At 27.4% G+C, this 19,711-nt stretch overlaps 1 protein-coding gene across 1 annotated transcript; it reads left to right on the top strand.

Moving 5' to 3' along the window:
• The first annotated feature begins 13,473 nt into the window (after positions 1-13,473).
• LOC137816183 (protein FANTASTIC FOUR 2) lies at positions 13,474-14,887 on the top strand. Its single transcript, XM_068619266.2, has one exon. It carries the CDS (start codon positions 13,703-13,705, stop codon positions 14,672-14,674), a length of 972 nt encoding a protein of 323 aa, XP_068475367.1. The 5' UTR covers positions 13,474-13,702; the 3' UTR covers positions 14,675-14,887.
• Positions 14,888-19,711: the final 4,824 nt, after the last annotated feature.

Raw genomic sequence — 19,711 nt, 5'->3', positions numbered from 1 at the left:
TTTTAGATTCTAACTTGTTTTAATAGTATATTAATTTTATATATCTTATTTTAAAAAATTGATAAAACAATTATAACTATAAAACAGTACAACCAAAAATCTAAAATATATTTATCATTTAATAAAAAGTTATTGCAACCTAAGAAGTGCTGCCAAGACCCAAGACTAAGGCAATGTAAATGTAGGCATAACCATGTGCAATTTCTGAGAGAGAGAGAGAGAGAGAGATATGGCTGATGAGGGACAATGGAACTTTTACTTGAGTGAGAGGGCAAGGAAAAGAGAAAATTCACTTTTACACTCATATTTCTCTCTTACAACTTCTTTTAATAATAAAATATTATATTTAATTAATAAAATAAAATAAATTATATTTTAATATCCATATAAGATAAAATACTTCAACTTAATAATATAATAATCTTTTAATAACATATATTAAATATAAAAAATATTATTAAAATAATAATATATTGAATTGTGAAGTGAGAATAATTTTTTGAATGATATCAACGTAACATTCCTTTTAAAATTAGATATAAATAAAATAATAATACGTTTAGTTTGTCAAATTGAAAATGAAAAAAATGTTGGTGTTAAAATATTATCACTCATTTAACAACTATATGATAATAAAATATTAAATTAAGTTATTTGATTAAAATATAAATTAACTTATTAAATAAAAAATTAATAAAAACAGTTGTTAAACGAGAGTATAAAGTTTGAAGAGTCGCAAATTATCATCTCCCTTCTTCTTTCATTTGATTTTTTTTTATATCGTTCTCCTTCATTTGATATATTTTTATTCTTTTATTTGACTATTTAATCATTTTTTGCTTTCATTTTATCTATTTTCTTCCGTTTATTCAATCTATTTTTATCATTTTAGTTTTCTATTTAGTCATTTTTTTTTCTTTTCATTTTATTTATTTATCCTCTTTCAATCTATCATTTTCCCCATTCATTTAATCTATTTTTATTATTTTATTTTATATTTTATATTGTTTATGAAATAAATCCAAAATAAATATAATGATTTTCTTAATTACTATATGCACAACTATTAATCTTTTTATACTCAAAATTTCTAAAATTAACCTAACTTTCCTATGCACCACCAAACAACTCCACATCCATTTGTATGCTAAAATTAATCTTCCTCAACTCAAAATAAATTTTAAAATCATCAATTTATCAAAATGTTTCACAAACATGTTTTAAGTCTACAATAAATACTACATTTTAAGTCATAAGTTTATTTTATTTATTTTTTGCAGACAAAAAAAAAAGTCTACAATAAATACTACAAAAGTAACAATCACTAATAAAGAGTTTGAATCACCATCCGAGTAGATATTATTCAAAATCCATAATTTTTAACCTAAATTAAGGTGGACAATATCACATTGAGTGAAAGAGAAGATAGTAACAAAGAGTCAACATATTAAATATTAATGTATAAATGAGTTTTTATGATAAAAAGTTATTAATCTAAATGTCATGCCCAAAACATCATAGCAAATCATAACATTGAAAGAGTTCGTGTAATTGGATAAATTAGAAGTGAAAAGGAATAGTACTTGAAATTCATTGTGGTTAGTGAATTCTTTGTAAGTTTAAAAAAAATTAAAATTGGATGTTTAGGGTGAACCAATACACTATGTATTCACAACTTCTATTACTTTAGTTGTCTCATTTTCGTTATCTTTATTGGAGGCTTTTACTAAAAGCTTGTGAATTTGTTTTTCAAACCATTTGAACACTTTCATGAACTTCTAATAGGATAAACTTGCAAAAGTTTTTCAAAGATTTTTTAAGCTCTATTAAATCTCCTCTCTTTTAGAGTTAACCTTTTATTCATTAAATAATCATTGAAAGAAATTATTCTTCTAACATTACAAAACAAGTCATTTAGTGATCGATTTTAACGACTAAACTAAATTGGTCACAAATTGTGTCTAGAATAGCAATCAATATGGTTTTGATGGCTAAATCACTAAAAATTAGCGACCGGTTTGGTTTTGATCGCTAAATCCCTATAAATTAGTGACTGATTTAGTGTTGGTCACTAACACAAAATGAATCACAACAAATTCACGATTGATTTGGTTTTTGTCGCTAAATTATTATAAATTAGCGACCAATTTGGTAGCTAAAACCTTAGTAACTAATTAGATATCAATTTTAGAAACTAGTTTATAATTTTTTATTAATAATAAAAATTACTTTAAATAATAATTTAAAAATTAATTTATAATTTTGTTTATTAATAATAGAAACTACTTTATAATTACAAATTAGCAATCAATTTGGTAGGTTAAGAAATCCAAAGTTCACGAATGATCAAGAATGCGAACTCATGGAAGAAGAAATTATGAACAATGGTAAAGAAGAATAAATTTTGAAACTAAATGAGAGGAAAAGACAAGTAGACAAGTCCTTGAAACAAAAAGGATACACTAATGTCATCAAGAAGGAAATAATCGATTTTTTGTTGATTACTTCGCTAAAAATTCTATATACACCAACAATAAATTTCGATGAAGGATTTGATTGCAATTGGTTCCTGCAAATTGTAAATGCTTTGAGTAATCATGATAAGTATTTCCAACTAAGATTTAACGCATAAGAAAAATCACTTCTTTCACCATTATAATGTTTTGCTACAATTCTTATACTAGAATATGAATTCCCCTACTAATAGTGTAGATAAATATGTTCAAATTGATGAAACAACTGCAATAGAATTAGAGAAACTTTTCAAAAGTATCACCAAATTGGGTAGAGTTTAATGCTTTGTTTTGATTAAAGAGTGCATTTGAAGGAGTGAATTTGAGATGATTAGAAGGAAAAGTGTGAAGAAAGTGATGTTGTTTGGATTAAGGTGAATAGAATGAAAAGTGTAAAGAAAGTTTATGAATGATGTAATGGATGTGATTAAAAATATATTTTTTTAATTAAAAAAAAATATAAATTTATCCTTGAATTTGAAAATTAGGGTTATGGACTTTCAAATTAGGGTTTCTGGATTTATTTGGGTTGGGTTTCAGGTTTTTTTTTTTTGCCGAGTCATGGATCATGGAAGCCCATAGATTCCATGAATCGTCGAATCGTTCCGATCTCAACAAATTTCGATCCATCCCACGATTCAACTCGTTTTCTTAAAAGATTGTAAGATCGAAAAATCAACGATCTAGATTGCGATCTTGACAACACTGTCGTAGAGTGTTAATTTTTACCTGTGTTAAAACATCTTGAAGAAAGTACAACACTCACTTTTTTTCTTCTTATGAACCCTTCTTCTCAATCAATGTGACATCATTAAAAAAGAAGAAGCGCACAGACCCCCTGCACGCACCATTTTCTTCTTCTTTCTCTCTCTTTCCATATTCTCTTCTCTCCCTCTCTCTTGATTTTCTCTCTCAATCTTCATCTATTTTAGAATCTGATCGGACCACGTTGTAGCTGGCGAGTTAAGGAACATTTCTACCCGATCAGATTTTCAAACAGAGTAAGTTCATTTTTACTCTAAATATCCTTTGTTATCTGTTTTCCTTAGGATTTAGTCATCAATCTTGGTCGTGTCAGTTGAGAAGTTTAATCCTCTCAACTTATTCTACTATATACTGAATTTTTGTTCTGTTTGGATAATTTGCATTAAGCCCGTAAATCTTGAAGCTTATCCAGACTATGGGGAATAAAATTCTAGAAGTTGCTTGGAAAGCAAGCAATTAAGGTAAGGGAAGATAAATTTAATTTTTAATAGCACCCTAGGATAGAAGATCTAAATGGGGAAGGGACGTGGTCCCAATATTCAATTTCTCTTGCAGTTGAGAAGTTTAATCCTCTCAACTTATTCTACTATATACTGAATTTTTGTTCTGTTTGGATAATTTGCATTAAGCCCGTAAATCTTGAAGCTTATCCAGACTATGGGGAATAAAATTCTAGAAGTTGCTTGGAAAGCAAGCAATTAAGGTAAGGGAAGATAAATTTAATTTTTAATAGCACCCTAGGATAGAAGATCTAAATGGGGAAGGGACGTGGTCCCAATATTCAATTTCTCTTGCAGGGATGTTGTGTGTTTATATATTGTGTTGTTTGTTTATATATTATTTAAACTAGTAAAAATATTATATTTTGATGGTTTAGTATTTAAGTGTTGTTTTTTCTGTTAAATAAGATTTTGAATATTGTGGTTTGCATTTTGAAATATTGAATGATGTAAATTGTATGAAATTGATGTCATACATTTGAGATAATGTATGAGTTGTTGTTTGATGGTACGTTAAGTATGAAAAACCTATGTTTAACGGAGATCCTCTGGCTTCACTAATGATCTAAGTCATGTAGACTAAGATATTAGGTGGTGAGAAGCTGAGAGGGAGTTCATACACACTGGGTCCCACTGTAGACACTCGGTATTGGATGTTTGAACTTACCCTGATCCTTTCTATTGGATTCGCTGGTAATCTTTGGATCAGGTGTTAGTCTCTGGTAGGGGCGTACTTAATGAGTCTTCTGGAAGATGAAGTGGGATTAAAATGAAATCCAATGATTGATTGTGATTGAAAATAGATCATGTGTGGTCTATATGAATGATTAAATTGATATTGAAATTTTATATGACAACATTTAAAGAAATGTTTATAAATGATTTGTTTGATTGGTTCTTTTTTGCAAAAAAAAAAAAAAGATAAGATATGTAATTTCTTTTCATTAGCTTACCCTTACTTTTCTTGTTGTGTTTGAATTGCGATGACTGTACTATGTACATGAGCAGATGACCATACATGTGTTGGAGGTTCTGGAGGGCATTAGGATGTTCTTTTAAAACTTATATTGTAAATATTTGTATTTCTATATGTATTATGAATGTTTTGAAAAACTCTAAGCTTGTATAGAAATACATAGAACTTGTATTGTAATAGTTATATATAAATTATGGGGTCTTACAATCAACCTAGAACTAAATACATCAATTTAATTCATGATCCATACTAAATACATCAATTTAATTCATGATCCATAGAGTAGCCCTCACTCCCCTTCTATTTTTTTTTTCTTTCTAAAACATAAGTGAATTAGAGTTAAGAATAAAGTGAGTTTGACTCGCTACAACTCAAAGTTCACAAAAATATTACAATTCGCTAAATCAGTCCAATCCACACTATACCTACTGTTAAACATGGTCATATGGTTTGTCATGCTATCCTTTTAGATTTTAACTTTTTTGACGAGGATAAATATGTGTTATAATATTGGAAAATGAACAAATTAAATTAATTCTTTAGTTATTAAATCATCGCTTTTTATTTCTAATATTATGTGACATTCGTTATCTATCCTAAAACAAACATTTAGGAACTCCCATTAATGATAACAAAAATAAATAGAAGGATCAAAATTAAAATACATTTATTTTATAATTTTACGAAGAATAAAAACATATTCAAACTTTTTAAAAGAAGTTAAAAACTTCAGTTTAGTCTCATTATTTAGAATAAGATTTTTTTTTCATTACCCATTCTTTTAAATTATTTAGGAAGTAAACCATTCTAGTTCTTAAAAAAAATAACTATGAATATTATGTGTTCATAATATTTTACTAAATTTACCCATTCTTGCAAATTGTAAATATATCAAAACACAATATTTGTGCACAAGCTATTGAGTTTTTGAAGTTTAGTTTTGTTCAATTTATAGATATAAATCCTTCACTTCCATAATGAAAATTTATGAGTTAAACAAGGTTTTTGTTCATTAATTTGCTTTGGTAATATTATCGGGTATCTTAATTTGAGGAATGCATATTATTAATATTTATTTTATAAAATTAAATTTTATAATAAATAATTAATATAAAATACATCATTGAATATTACATATTATTGATTACGAGTAATTAATGATTGAGTGTATATTTGTGAATAAATTATATATTTGTTTTTGTATTTGTTTTAAATAAAATTATAATTTTTGTATTTTCTATGATTTTGAGATTTGTAATAAAGTTACGTTGAACCAAATATTAATGTTAACAATATATGGTAAGAAGTAAGGATGGAAAATAAATTTGTCTCTACTCATAGTTAATGAACTTGTTCCAATTTTAAAGGAGAATCTTTGTATTGATCGTATGAGTATAACTATAAGTAATCTGATTTTAAAATTAATTATGAGAATGTGGATGAGTATATCCAAACATCCTTTTTAAATTATTAAAATATTCTTAGTTTTTTTGGTAATTTAAAAGCTTATTTTCAATATTCTTTATTATCTTTGAATTTGTTTTATTTGAAGAACCTTCTTTTTATTACACAATTTTTCATTCTCTCTCAATTGTTTGACTCATTCTATATTATTGAATTCACTTCACTAGTTCTATATTATTAAATTCACTTAGTTTCTCACATGTACTTTGTTTCTCATCACAAACTTAATTACATATTTTTTTTTTTCTTCAAATGTATTGTTTTTCATAAAATATAAACCTCAATGTTATTGAGTTAAATCGTTGTGAAGGAACACATTTGATCATTTATGTTTCTTTTTAATATTTTATTTTAGTTTCGAGTGGTCAATAGTGTAAACCCTTAGTTTATTAGGTAATTTGAAAAACTTATCTTCTCTTTTGTTTTTAATTTTGTTTCATTTGAATAACTTTTCTTTTGTTACTTAATTTTTCATTTTCTCTTTCAATGTTCAACTCATTCAGCATCCATTATGTTTACTCAAATTCTTAAAGTATTTTGTTTCTCAATATTTTTCAAAAATAATAGATGTTATAATTATCATGAAATTTAAATTATGTATAATTTTTATTTAATATATGTTTTTTTACTGATAATTTATTATAAAAAATCTATTTAATTAATATTTAAAATAGTGTGGAAGCAAGTATGGGCCCAAGATAAAGATGTGACACGAATTTCATACTCGACGGCAATAGGTACGAGGTTGAATATGAATTTACACTTTGGGGACATGGACAATTATAGTCAAAACTATACTCGCTCCCATTCTCATATTCGTCTCCATTTTTAAATTCCTGAACTCTTAGTTTATAATGTAACCTAAAAGACTCTTTTTTTCACTCTCTTTTGTCCTTTCTTTCATTTCATTTAAAGAATATTTATTTTTATTTGAAGAACTTTTCTTTGACTACATAATTCTTCATTTTCTCTCTTGATTATTCGACACATTCGATATCCATCAAATTCATTCATATTCTTAAAGTATTTTTTTTTTCTCATCACAAACATAATTACATATTTTTTCTGTGTAGTTTTTTTTAAAATGATGTATAACCTTTCCAGAAAACATAAACTTCATTTTTTTATCGAATTAAATCATTCTAGATCATACATTTGATATTTTTATTTTTTTAATATTTTATTTCAAATTCAAGTGGTCAATCACCCTTAGTTTATTATAGTTAATAAAAAAAATTGATCTTATCTTTTATCTTTGGTTCTTAATTTTGTTTTATTTAAAGATCTCTTCTTTTGTTACTTAAATTTTCATTCTCTCTTTCAATGTTCAAATACTTTGATATCCACCAAGTTTACTTAAGTCAACGAGGTATTTTCTCTCTTGAAATTTTTTCAAAAGTAATAAATGTTGCACTTGTCATATAATTTTAATTATGTATCATTGTTATTTAATATCATTTTTTGTTGTCATTTTTTTGGTAAGAAAATCATTTAATTGATATTTGGAACAATGCGGAAGTGGGTATGAGGGAAGTTACCGGTATACTCGCTACCCAATAGGAATGTAGATGAGATACAAATTTCATATCTAATGGGACAAGGATAAGGATGCATATGATTTTTAGTTCGAGCATGATGACAGGTATAATCAAACTTGCACTCTCCTTAACTGCCATCCCTTGTGGAAAAGTCAAAGGTTGAAGCAAAGTAATACTTTTTCATGTCCATAAGGATTTTTTAAAGTAATTTTTTAGTTTTATTTTTAGAATATGTTTTACTTTTAAAAAATGGTACATTGGTTAACCCTTACCTATGAGGCTTTTAAGATAATTTTGGTCTTATGGGATTTTTCTTATGTGGATTTTTTTGAATTTGGTCCATATGGGTTAAAGTCAAGTTAAGTGAGCTAGGTCAAATTGAAAGGTCTACTTAAAACATAATATTTTGCTTTGTCGTCAACAATCGTTATTCTACCTTCATCATATTCTCTCGTTTGTCTTGTTTTTCCCTTGTCAAGAATGTCACCAATTGTCGTCCTTCTTACTCTCGTTAAGGTTGTGGTTTACCTTCCTTCCCACTCTTGACCACATATTTTCGTGTTAGTCTTATGAATCTATTAGTGTTCAATGATTCTTTTAGGTAGTACATACAATTTTAGGTTTGAATAAAATTAAACCTTAAGAAAGATACTCATTAGAAATCATGAAATATGATATTCAAGCAACATACAAATGCAAGTAGGTACCCTTGTAGTTTCAATAATTATAATAATACATTTTATTATTATTTATTTTGCATGTCAAATTTGTCCTCAGTTTTATTGTGTAGAACTATGGATATTAAAAATTAGAGTTAGTGAGTTGAATATTAAAATTGAAACCTAATTTTGGATTTGAGACCAATTATATGTAATGTATATTTGACATGTTTGTCTTTATTTACTCCACTATGGATTATTATTGTTTTATATTCAATTGGTGGATGAACTCTAAAAATTAGAGATTTAATACATCAGTCAATTAATATAGTATTAACTATTGTATTAAATCTTGAATTGTTTAATTCAATATTTGAAAAATTAGTTTTTTTTTTACTTAATTTCTATGGTATTAAGTTTTGTCTTACATTTTAATGAAATTTTGATTTAGGTATATTTTTCTTATTATTTTCTTTTGATGCATGTTTGATTGTGGTGAATTTAATCTAATTTCTTTCATGTGATGAATTTAGAGATTAATATGTTGTTGAAATTTTTTGAAAATTATAAACAATTATTATGAGTAAAAAATGTCTTTTTGAATAGTACATAATGACACTTTTCCTAAAAAGTCATATGGATATGTATGATATAAGTATTTTTTGTATTATATTATTGGAAACTAGATTACACAAATGGAGTTGAACTCTTTTTACAATTTTTCCAACAAAATCCATCTAATATTAACGGAAATTTTTAGAGAATAAAATGGAAGATGCTGGATCAATAGCTTACTACTGGGCTAGAAAGTCGTAATTACTAATTAAGGTTCAACTCTTTCTCTTAAGAGTGTAACAAATCAAGTATCATAATTTGATTGCAACTTAATATATTGACATTTGTCATAGAATAATTGACGCAACATACAAGAATATCTCTTTAGTGATTGCTTCACTAAGAATTAAACTCAACCTTGACTCTAATATCAACTTAAGCTACATGTAGATTATATAAAAGGGAGTTGAAGAAAGTATAATACTTTTTCACAAACACACTAGATTATCTAATAAGGGTTGTCTAAAGATGCCTCTAGTACAACTCATCGACATTGATAAAGTACTCAATATTGATTTGGATGGACTCTTGTTTTGAGCATTTCAGGATGCTCAACATAATATGCTCTTCGACTATGGATGCAGAGAGACAAGTTCTTGAAAGAAAAGTTAGTTCTTGAAAAGTTGTAGATAATGATTACACTCAAGGTTTTCTTTTGCGATTTAATGCAATGATAAGGAGTTTATGAACAAATTTCCTTTTTATGTGTTGGAGGGAAAATTATTGGTGCATGAATTTTAGTTGAAAGACATTGGGGACCAAGGAGTTTAAAACACTAACTTAACAAACACATACTTTTCACCTTTTGATATAAGAGGCTCATGTTATACATGTGATGTACTTATACCGTCTAATTTTCATGTAATCTTTAAAGAGTTCATATGATGAACTGATGCATGATAATCCTACATCAAGGAATATCTTGATTAATCCTTCTTTAATAAGTTTCATGCCCAATAATGTTTACAAACGTATAGTTTTCCTTATACTAGAGCTTTTATAAAAAAAATCAACTAAGTGATTTTTTGTCGATACAAATTAATCCACAATCCTTTTTTGAACATTGTATTTAATAAAGTTATGTTTAATTTCAATATGTTTCATTCTAGAATATAGAATGAGATTCTTATATAGACTAATGACATCATTGTTATCACATAAGATAGGAATGTTACGTTGTAGCTTTTTAGTTGGTTCTTCATCCATAGAAGTTGTGAACAACAACTAATAATTCATATATACTCAAGTTGAATAGTAGATAACACAATTGGTCATTCATTCTTACTTGTCCATAAAACTAGGTTACCTCATATGAACTGACATCTTCCACTTCTATTTTTCCTTTATATCTTGTCTTCGTCTATTGACATTGGAGATTCAAGGGAGTTTGATAAGATTTGATACTCCAAACACTTTTATTTGAATATGCATTTTTTTTAAGAGTTGATCTTGTAGTTATTCTTGTATTTGAGTTGTAATTTTGGTGTTTTATGTGTTGTAAGTAAGTTTTCATTATTTAATCTTGACTAATTTTTATTAAAATATTTTTAAGTGTTTGAACATTTTTTAAATGTCAGGTTAATATTAGTTAATTAAAACTTTTTTTAATTAATTAAATTGTTCTTAATTTTACTGGGTTTGCAAGTTAGAACATTTTAATCAATTAAATATTTATTTTAGTCTATTAAAATCACTTAAGTACTTTTAAGAATGAAGTTCGCTCGATTTTAATTTATTAAAATCACTAAAAGAGTACTTTTAAGTAATTTTAACTTGATAAAATTTTGTTGAACTTCATATAATTATATTTAAATTGGTGAAACTTGTTTTTAATTGGATAAAACTAACCTACTAGCAAAGCTATGTTTCTTACCATTTTTAAATACAATTAAGTCAAAATTTAATAATGATAAAATACTTAAATAAGTGAGAGTGTTTTCCTCCAGGCATCAATGTGTCATATTATGATAACCTTACATAAAATCTGAATATCATCTAATATAATCGAAGTATTTATGTAATATAATAAGGGATATTAGGCAAATAAATTAGGGTATTTATGTGATATAATCAGGAAATATTTATACCGTAATCAGGAATATTACATCAGTACTTATAGTGTAATCATGAATATTGTGTTTAGCATTTATAGCGTGATCTGGACGGACTTTAATGAGCCTCTCGATCGGTATGAAGATCAGGGTTGTTCAACATAATTTCTATCTATTTTTTGGATAGTACAAATTGATTCATATAAAAAGATGTTTACCTTGGCACTTTTATTAATAAATAAACGTTTGTATTATTGTGTTCAATTATTATTTTAACGAAAGTTTAAATTATACAAACATCACTTGTAACTTTTGGTTGTTTATCCTAGGGACTTTTTTTATTTCATTGCATCATAAGTAGACAATGACATAAAAAAAACATAATAAATCTGTATTTTTCAATTCTTAATTACATTTTTTAGTTCCTGTTTTTCAACTAAATTAATATTCTGACATTTTTTACTCATCAAAAGATGTTAAGTGGTGAAATACATTAGATAAAAAACACATAAATTAAAACAACTCATAATGGATTATTATGATGAAAGGTAAGTAATTTATATTGTTCATATATCTTAAATTTAATGGATTTATATTTTAAATAATATAATATTTGATTTTAGTGCAGTAGGTAATCTTATAGCTATTAGTCCCGCTACTATATCATTAGATGTGATTCATTATGGTAGGGAACATTAGAAAATTTTGAAACCAAAAAAGCAATTTTTTATTATTACTTTACAAACTTAAATATACACAAAGATAGTTATATGTTGCATATACTTAGAGGAAAAAAATATCATTACCTACGAAGAAAATAAAAAAGTTAAGATAGATAAACATGTAGGACTTTTAGAGAAAAAAAACTTTAAAGTGTTAATAATGCAACTTTTCTTTTTAATGTTTATTTATGAGTGCTTCTAACTTTAAATTATATTATTGCTTGCTCAAGATTGTTTTTGTAAAATTATAATTATTATAACTCTATATCGATTATAATCTTTATCTAAAGTAGAATATGTATTTTTTAAGTTAAAATAATTTATTTAAAAAATATTATATTATTTTTTTAGACTATTTAACAAATATTAAATAATAATTAAATTTATAAAATTAGTTATTATATTGACTAAATTATATACTAATTTAGACACTAAGAAATTATTAGTATTAAATGTATTTTCTATTATTAATAAAATATTATAAAATAATTTTAAAATGATATATAAATTAATTATCAAAATTTTCATTATTAATATTTTAAATTTTAAATTAATTTTTAAAATACTAATAAAGATTAATTTAAAACATAAGTAATTAGTAATTAAAAACGTAATAGCAAGTATCAATCTAAAAATTATTTTATAAATTTTTATTAATGATAAAAATTACTTTAAATATCAATAATTTTTAGTTTATAAAATAATCTTTAATCTAGTTAATACAGTGATTAATTATTTTATTCTATAAAATTAATTTCTATTTAATAATTATTACTATTTGATTTTAAGAAATTTATATAAATATTTCCGTTAATATATTTTCACAATCAAACAAACTTTTATAGTTATTCCTGTCAATCATAACCTATACCATCTAATTTTTGTAGGAAAAAAATTGTCTTTTTTTATAATTTTGATTTCTAAATATTAAAAAAAGTTATATATGTTAAAATTGTTTTTATAATTTGTGTATAATCAAATTTGCATCTAAATGTAGATTATAATTTATTAATACACTACTAAAAATTGTTAAATAAAAAATAGTTTTGAAAAAAAAGTATTATATTAATATATTATTTTATAGACAAAAAATTATTAATATTTAAAATATTTTTGTTATTAATAAATAATTAATAAAAAATTATAAACTAGTTTTAAAATTGACATACTAATTTATAACTTTTTATTAAAATAAAAATGACTTTAAATATTAATAATTTTTTAATTTATAAAATAATATTTAATTTAATATATTCTAATGTAATCAAACTAAATGTTTGTGTATCTCGATACTTTAAAGAAAAAATCTTACTGTATGTACTATTTATATGGCAGTTTCGTTTTCTTATTATTTCCGATTCTGTTAATTTTTGTGTGATGAAATTCCACGGCATAATCTTATCTAAATTTAAATGTTACTTATACTTATTTTCTTATTTACATTAAACTTACTAAAAAATAAAAAATAAAATGTAAATTTAACATTACCAAACTTATATACCAGTAATATTCTTTGAGAGAAAAAAAAAGTGATTTGTTTAGCATCACTTCCCTATAGTTCGGGAATAGGACCCTATCCGCACTAACCAAATAAAGTTGCGAGTAGCTTTGCCGTTGCCAACTATATATTCAGACCCACTCTTTTCACTTCTCCTTCATCTTCATCTTCTTCTTCATTATCATTCTTCTCTTCTCTCTTTCCAAAGGGACCAACTCACTTTCAATTCATTCAGAAACCCAGTAACCATGCCTTTTCCTCTAACAATCCTTCTTCCAAATTTCTACTAAAATGCCCACTCACCTTACCATTTTTAAACAAACTCCCATTTCCCCTGTTTTCGCCTCTTCCTTTCCTCTGTTTTTTTACATTTTCACTGTTCAGTGTTGACACTTGCACAAATGCCTTCTAGTGTCTGCCAAGGGTTGCAATCTTGTCTCGAACCCTGCGAGATGGAGCCACGTGTACTCAGTCTCAAACTCGCACTACAAGAGGGCTCCAATTTTCCTCAACCCTCTCCCACCACTGACAACAACACCAACACAAACTCAGTTTCGCTTTCATCTCTCTCTGGCTCCCTTGAAGAACCGATCACCAACCATGAATGTCACAACACTCCCACAGAATCCAAGGAGGGTAGCGGCTGGAGTGTCCTTCAAATTCCCTCACAATCCACTGACTGTCACAACAAAACAGAGGAATCTGTCTACGTTCACCCCACAGTTAAACGCTCCTCCTCATTTCTCAGTGAGAAAAGCTTGGAAATGTGCACGGAAAGCCTTGGCAGCGAGACCGGTAGCAATGCCGGCGACAGCACCGATGACATCTCCTTGTTCTCTTTTGAGGCCACCACATGTTTCACCAGAAATAGTACTACTCATTTTACTACTACTGATGTCACAACTACCGTTGCAAGTTACGAGTCCAGAAGAGTGAACCGCGCTTTAAACTTTCCACCGCCACTTACCTCAATCACTGATTTGGGTGGCGTTAAAGTGCGGCCTCGTCGCGAAGGAGGAAGGCTGATATTGGAAGCTATAGCTTCTCCTTTTCCTTGCCCTTATTTTCGGGCTGAGCACAAAGATGGTAGGCTTACACTGCGTTTGTTTGAGAGCTTTTCCGACAGTGAAGATGAAGTTTGTGATATTGAGGAAGTTGTTGAAGAGAACGAAGATGAAAATGAGAAAAGCATAGAAGAGTGCGGTGCAGAGGATAGCGAGGCAGAGGAGGAGTGTGTTGAGAACGTGGAGGAAGAGATGGGAGTGACAAAGTTCTCGAGACCAACCAGTTGCAAGGAAAGTGGGAAAAGAGAGATTTTTGGTGATGGCATGGCTAGTTTGACCTTCCCTCTCTTTCTCTCTGTTTCTGAATAGAATTTGGTTTACTTTTATCATCCACTCTTTCTCTCTCTCTCTCTTGTTTCATTTTCCATTTAGGATTGGAAGAAGATCAGTGCTTCATAGTTCAGAATGTCCTAATGTTAGTTAGTTATTATAGTTAGTAGTTATATTGGACATCGTCCTTCAGTGGTGCTTGTTTCTTTTTTTTTTTCTTTATTAATATTTATTTTAGGCTCAGCGTTTCTATTTTGTTTTGTTTTGTTTATTTATTTGGCTTTTCCTGTTCCTAGAATGTCCCGAAAGCATATTATTCGTTGACAGCAAAATTACAAAGTGTGATTAGCATTGCAGACGCCAGAAAAAGAAAATGGAAAGAAAAGTTAGTCATGCCATGGGGTATGCGGATCCCAATCACCATATAATGACATCAAATCATCCACACCATATTTAATTTTATTGCAATTACTTTCTTTTCAACTTTTAAGCCCTTTTAATCAATACGTACCAGTCTCAAAAAATACAAGCAAAATCATTGAGCCTTTGGGTTATATGTCTCAAGATTATTGATTTTGGATTAAAGTTCTATATAAAGAAAGAACTTCACTTTTATAGCAGTTTTGCTTGATTCAACAAGTTTCCACGAAAAAAACACTAACAAAATTGAAAGGCATGATGGAGATAGTACAAAACCATAATTGTAAAATGGTGACGAATGTTATGTAAATAAAAAAAGAGTGAGGTAGTCGTTTTCCTTGTGATGTTGTGTTGACAATGGTTATGGTAATAAAATAGTGTTAGAATTGGAGCATATTATAAGTGTGACGTGAGGCTCTAATGAGAGTGGGTATTAGAAGAAAATCCCTATCCAATAAGAGTGAGATGAATTGGAAAATCCATGGATGTTGGTGATGGAAGTGTTTGTTCAATGGTGAAAAGCATTGATGATGATGATGATGATAATTGAGTTTTTGATTGGGAGAAGAATGTGAGTTAGAGCAACATGGGTAGGAATCTTGGTGATGGGTTGGGGCTTAGAGGGATATGAAAAGTGCATGGGTTCTTAAACTGGTAATAAATCAAAGAGGGAATTGAAAAAAGAATTGCTGCACGTACCTCCTCGTTCAAGAGGAAACCTAAAACAAGTGGTGGTGTACGGATTTAGTACCAATGCCTGGTAACTATCAAAAGGAAGGAGGGACCCCAAAACAGTAACGTCGACTGACTTCATCACTTAGTATCACCCATGTGATTGCCTTCCCACTCCTCTCAGACCATCATGTTATCAACGCGTTCTAAATTGCAAATATGGCCCTACTCTCTTCCTTTATTAAACAATTCTTATGTCACCTACATATCTTCATCTTCCAACTATATATAAAATATTAACTTCATATACTTCTTACATACTATACATCTTACAACAATCATATTTCTACTTTCTATTACAACTTTGTCCAATTCCTCCACATCTCCACACGTCTTACAAAATCTATCTATAATAATACCGTCAAATTATATTTAAAGTATGATTAAAAAACAAGAAAGTTCTTTCTAACATACAAATTCATATTAACAAAGATCCAAATAAAATATATAAATAGGGAGACATCCAAGAAAAGAAACATATGAATCTAAATTAACACTTGCAAACCTAAGAAATAACTACAGTGTCAGAATATATTTATAGGTACTTCGTCATCTGTAGATATTTTGTCACCTGTTACAATCATTAAATCGAGAAACTGAAGGGGATTAAAGAAAATAATAAAAGAGAACCTTAGTAGAAGAATGCGACATTGTTAGTAAAAAATTTATATTCAATTTCTAATTATATGTTAGAAGCACGTTAGTTTTTTTAATGAAATGGAGTGGAAGAAACCTATGACTAGAAAGAAAAAAGTATAGGTGATACCCCTAGTTGCATTGATGTGACCTTGAGCTTGTTAAGGATTAGAGAGGAATGAAGTTGGGTGTGACCTTCTTTAAAGGGGAATGGCAGTGGCTAATCGTGGAGTCTCGGCATCCATACGTTAACTTGTTTTGTTGAGGCTTTGGATGACAGTGGAAGGAAACTTTGAACTATCACATGCATCATTTGGTCCCTAATATCATGTGCATTAGGAACCTTATTTTGTATATTGGCACTTTTGGCACATATTCTCTCACCATGTCATGTCACCTAGGAAAAATCTTTGGCAACTAGCTAGCTACCATGCCCCTTCAAATTAGGGATCCTAAATTTTTCATACTCAATTTATTACACCCCCTTTCACATCCCATTTTCTCTGCCGTTTCTTTTTACACACCACTATGACTCATCTCAATGTAACACTCTAACTAATCTTTTTATGTCAGAAAAAGGTTCTATGATGCAGATTTAAAGAATAAAGGATGTTTTTCTATGTTCTTGTTTTTCTCTATCCTGTTCGTTTGATTCAATAGACAGACTCTGGAATATACCAAAATGCTTCCTCTGGTTTCACATCTACGGCTGTGCCAAAAGAAAAGAAATGTAAAGTTTAGTCTCCAACATTCTTTGTTAGGGTTTGAGTTAGGAACATGTTACTCGTGAGGCGATGATCGAGGTTGGTATTTCCGGTGGACAGACATGAATGGCACCTCACAGTTGCAGATGGATCAGATACACATGGTAAAAGCAACAAAATAATTGTACACAAGTGTAAGAATACTGTCTCGCACTTCACCATTTAAACATCAATACAATTCAATTACTAATTAATAATAATAACTTACAAAATAGATTCTTTTTTTCTTTCAGAAATAACGTTTTTTAAAGTCCAATATTATTAGGATCTAGATATGTTAATTTTTCAGGTTAAGAATTTCATTTTCGAAAAAATTGAATTTCCGACGTGAAATAGGTTGATCTCTAGAAATTTTTTAAGATGAAAAAAAAGAAAAGAAAATTGTAAGTAAAATTAAAATGTTGAATTTAATTTTAATTTGGGTTGGGGAGAAGAAAAAATAATTTTAAATCTAAATAAATTATAGAAAATGTTGAGTATAATTTTAATTTGGGCTTTGTTATTTAATTTAAAATTTAATTATTATTATTATAATGGTTTATAACATAAAATTATATAATAAATATTTCAAATATATAATGATTAAAAATATTTTTATCAACGGATTAATTATAAAATAGTATTTGAATTGTGTTTATGGTGAATTAAATTATTTAACAATTTTATTATAATGAATACGATTAAAATAAATTGAAAAAAATATAAATTATGATATAAAAAATAAATGGAAGCAATGATATAGTTAAGAGTAAGGATTAATTTAAAAATGTGTAATTTAATTATTTGAATGTTTTTAACTTAATCTTGTTAGATTGAATATTTTTCATTTGGAAGGAAATTTTAAAATTAGAAATATTGGAATGAAATTATAAGTGTTTTCGGTTCGAAATATGGATTTGGATGTTGGATTTTTGTGTGTTTGTGAATCTTGTATTAATTGCAACATTGATAAGAAATATATGGAATGGTATACTTCTAAGTGTGGGACAAAAAAACATATATTGGATGACTAGAAAACGTTAGTTCACTATATTTATTTCATATATTATTCATCTTACATTTTTTTATTAGTCAAATTTTTCTTTATTTGACCTTGTATGTCAATTTTGTGAAGCTTGCTCAAGTTCATAAGCTTGCTCAATTTTAATGTCAACTGTGAATATATCTATTTAAGTAAATAAACTTGACGAGTTTATTTGGGTATTAAAAAAAACTATTTCTGAAAAATATCTATTAAATAAGGTATGAAAATATGGGGAGAAAGTAGATTGTATCAGCTCGAGCATTTCAGAACAGGCCTATTCAAAATACAGAGTTGGAAGCTTGTACATCTAATATCATCATGAGGACTCAAAATATCTTAGTTTCTCTTTAAATTTTTCATTTAAAAATTGAAGCAAAAGATAAGAGAGAGATTTCTAATAATTAAGTTTTTTATAATACCTCACATAATTTACAAAGTATTATCATTTATCCTAAAGTGTTGTTATAAATATTGATAAAATATTTTGTCTCCATACTTTTAAAGTAGTTCAGTGTTTGTGAACGTCACTGGAAAACTACAATATATTTACGTAATTTCTAGTTAGGTTATAAATAAAAAAAATAGTTTATTTATTATTGAATTGGTTAATTATTACAAATATCTTATCCCAACTTCACACAGTGTGCTTCCTTACTAATGAAAATGTTATGCAATTAGTTAAAGAAACACAAAATACGTCTATCACATAGACACCACAAAATCAAGAATAAAAATCGTAAAGGATTAAGAAGGAAGAGAATCAAATAGACAATAATTTAATGAGGTTCAATTGTAGGGTTAACAAACTTTAATTTATATTCATCACTTAGATTTTGACTCATACCATTTTTAATTTATTAGGATGTCCAACTATAGGCATAACCTCCTAAGGGAATTACAATATAAAGTCCCAATATTTTGAATTATTTTTACGTTACTTTTTACATTTCTTTTATCTTTGGATTTTTTTTAATTTTTGCATTACTTGCTGGACTTTCATCAAATCCTTTAGGCTCTGTTTGAATTGAGGAGGATATTTGTGAGAAGGGGAGGGAGTGGATTAGTGAGAATTAGAGAGGATAAGTGAGGTTATTTGGATTGAGGGATGATAGAGTGGATTTGTGAGAATGATTTATTGTAAGTTTACAAATTTGTCCTTGTTATAAAAAAATATTTAAATAATTAATTATGATTTTTTGTGTGTGTAGGTTTGAATTAATTAAATTTTTTAATATATAATATTCATAATTACTTATATTTTATAATAAAAAATTAAAAAATATAATAGAAAATATTTTTGTGTTAAATTGAAATAAAATTCGTTTTTGTTAACATGTGGGTTTTGGTCTAGTCCCCCCATATTTTTGTATTTTCTTTCTTTTTTCTTTTTTTTATTAATACTTTTTTCATGTGATGACAGATGATTGTTGTTACTTGAGGTGTCAGCCTAGCTGAGATGTCAAGTTGCATACTGATGCCTAACATGAAAACTTTCATTAA

This window comes from Phaseolus vulgaris, chromosome 1 (genome assembly GCF_051622355.1).
Source record: "Phaseolus vulgaris cultivar YP4 chromosome 1, ASM5162235v1, whole genome shotgun sequence".
Lineage (NCBI taxonomy): Eukaryota > Viridiplantae > Streptophyta > Magnoliopsida > Fabales > Fabaceae > Phaseolus > Phaseolus vulgaris.
The sequence above is the reverse complement of the archived record's forward strand: the minus strand, read 5'-3'. Positions and strand labels throughout refer to the sequence as shown.

What these genes read in the sequence shown, in the direction of transcription:
- LOC137816183 (XM_068619266.2), top strand. Translation starts at nt 13,703, where the DNA reads ATGCCTTCTAGTGTCTGCCAAGGGTTGCAATCTTGTCTCGAACCCTGC.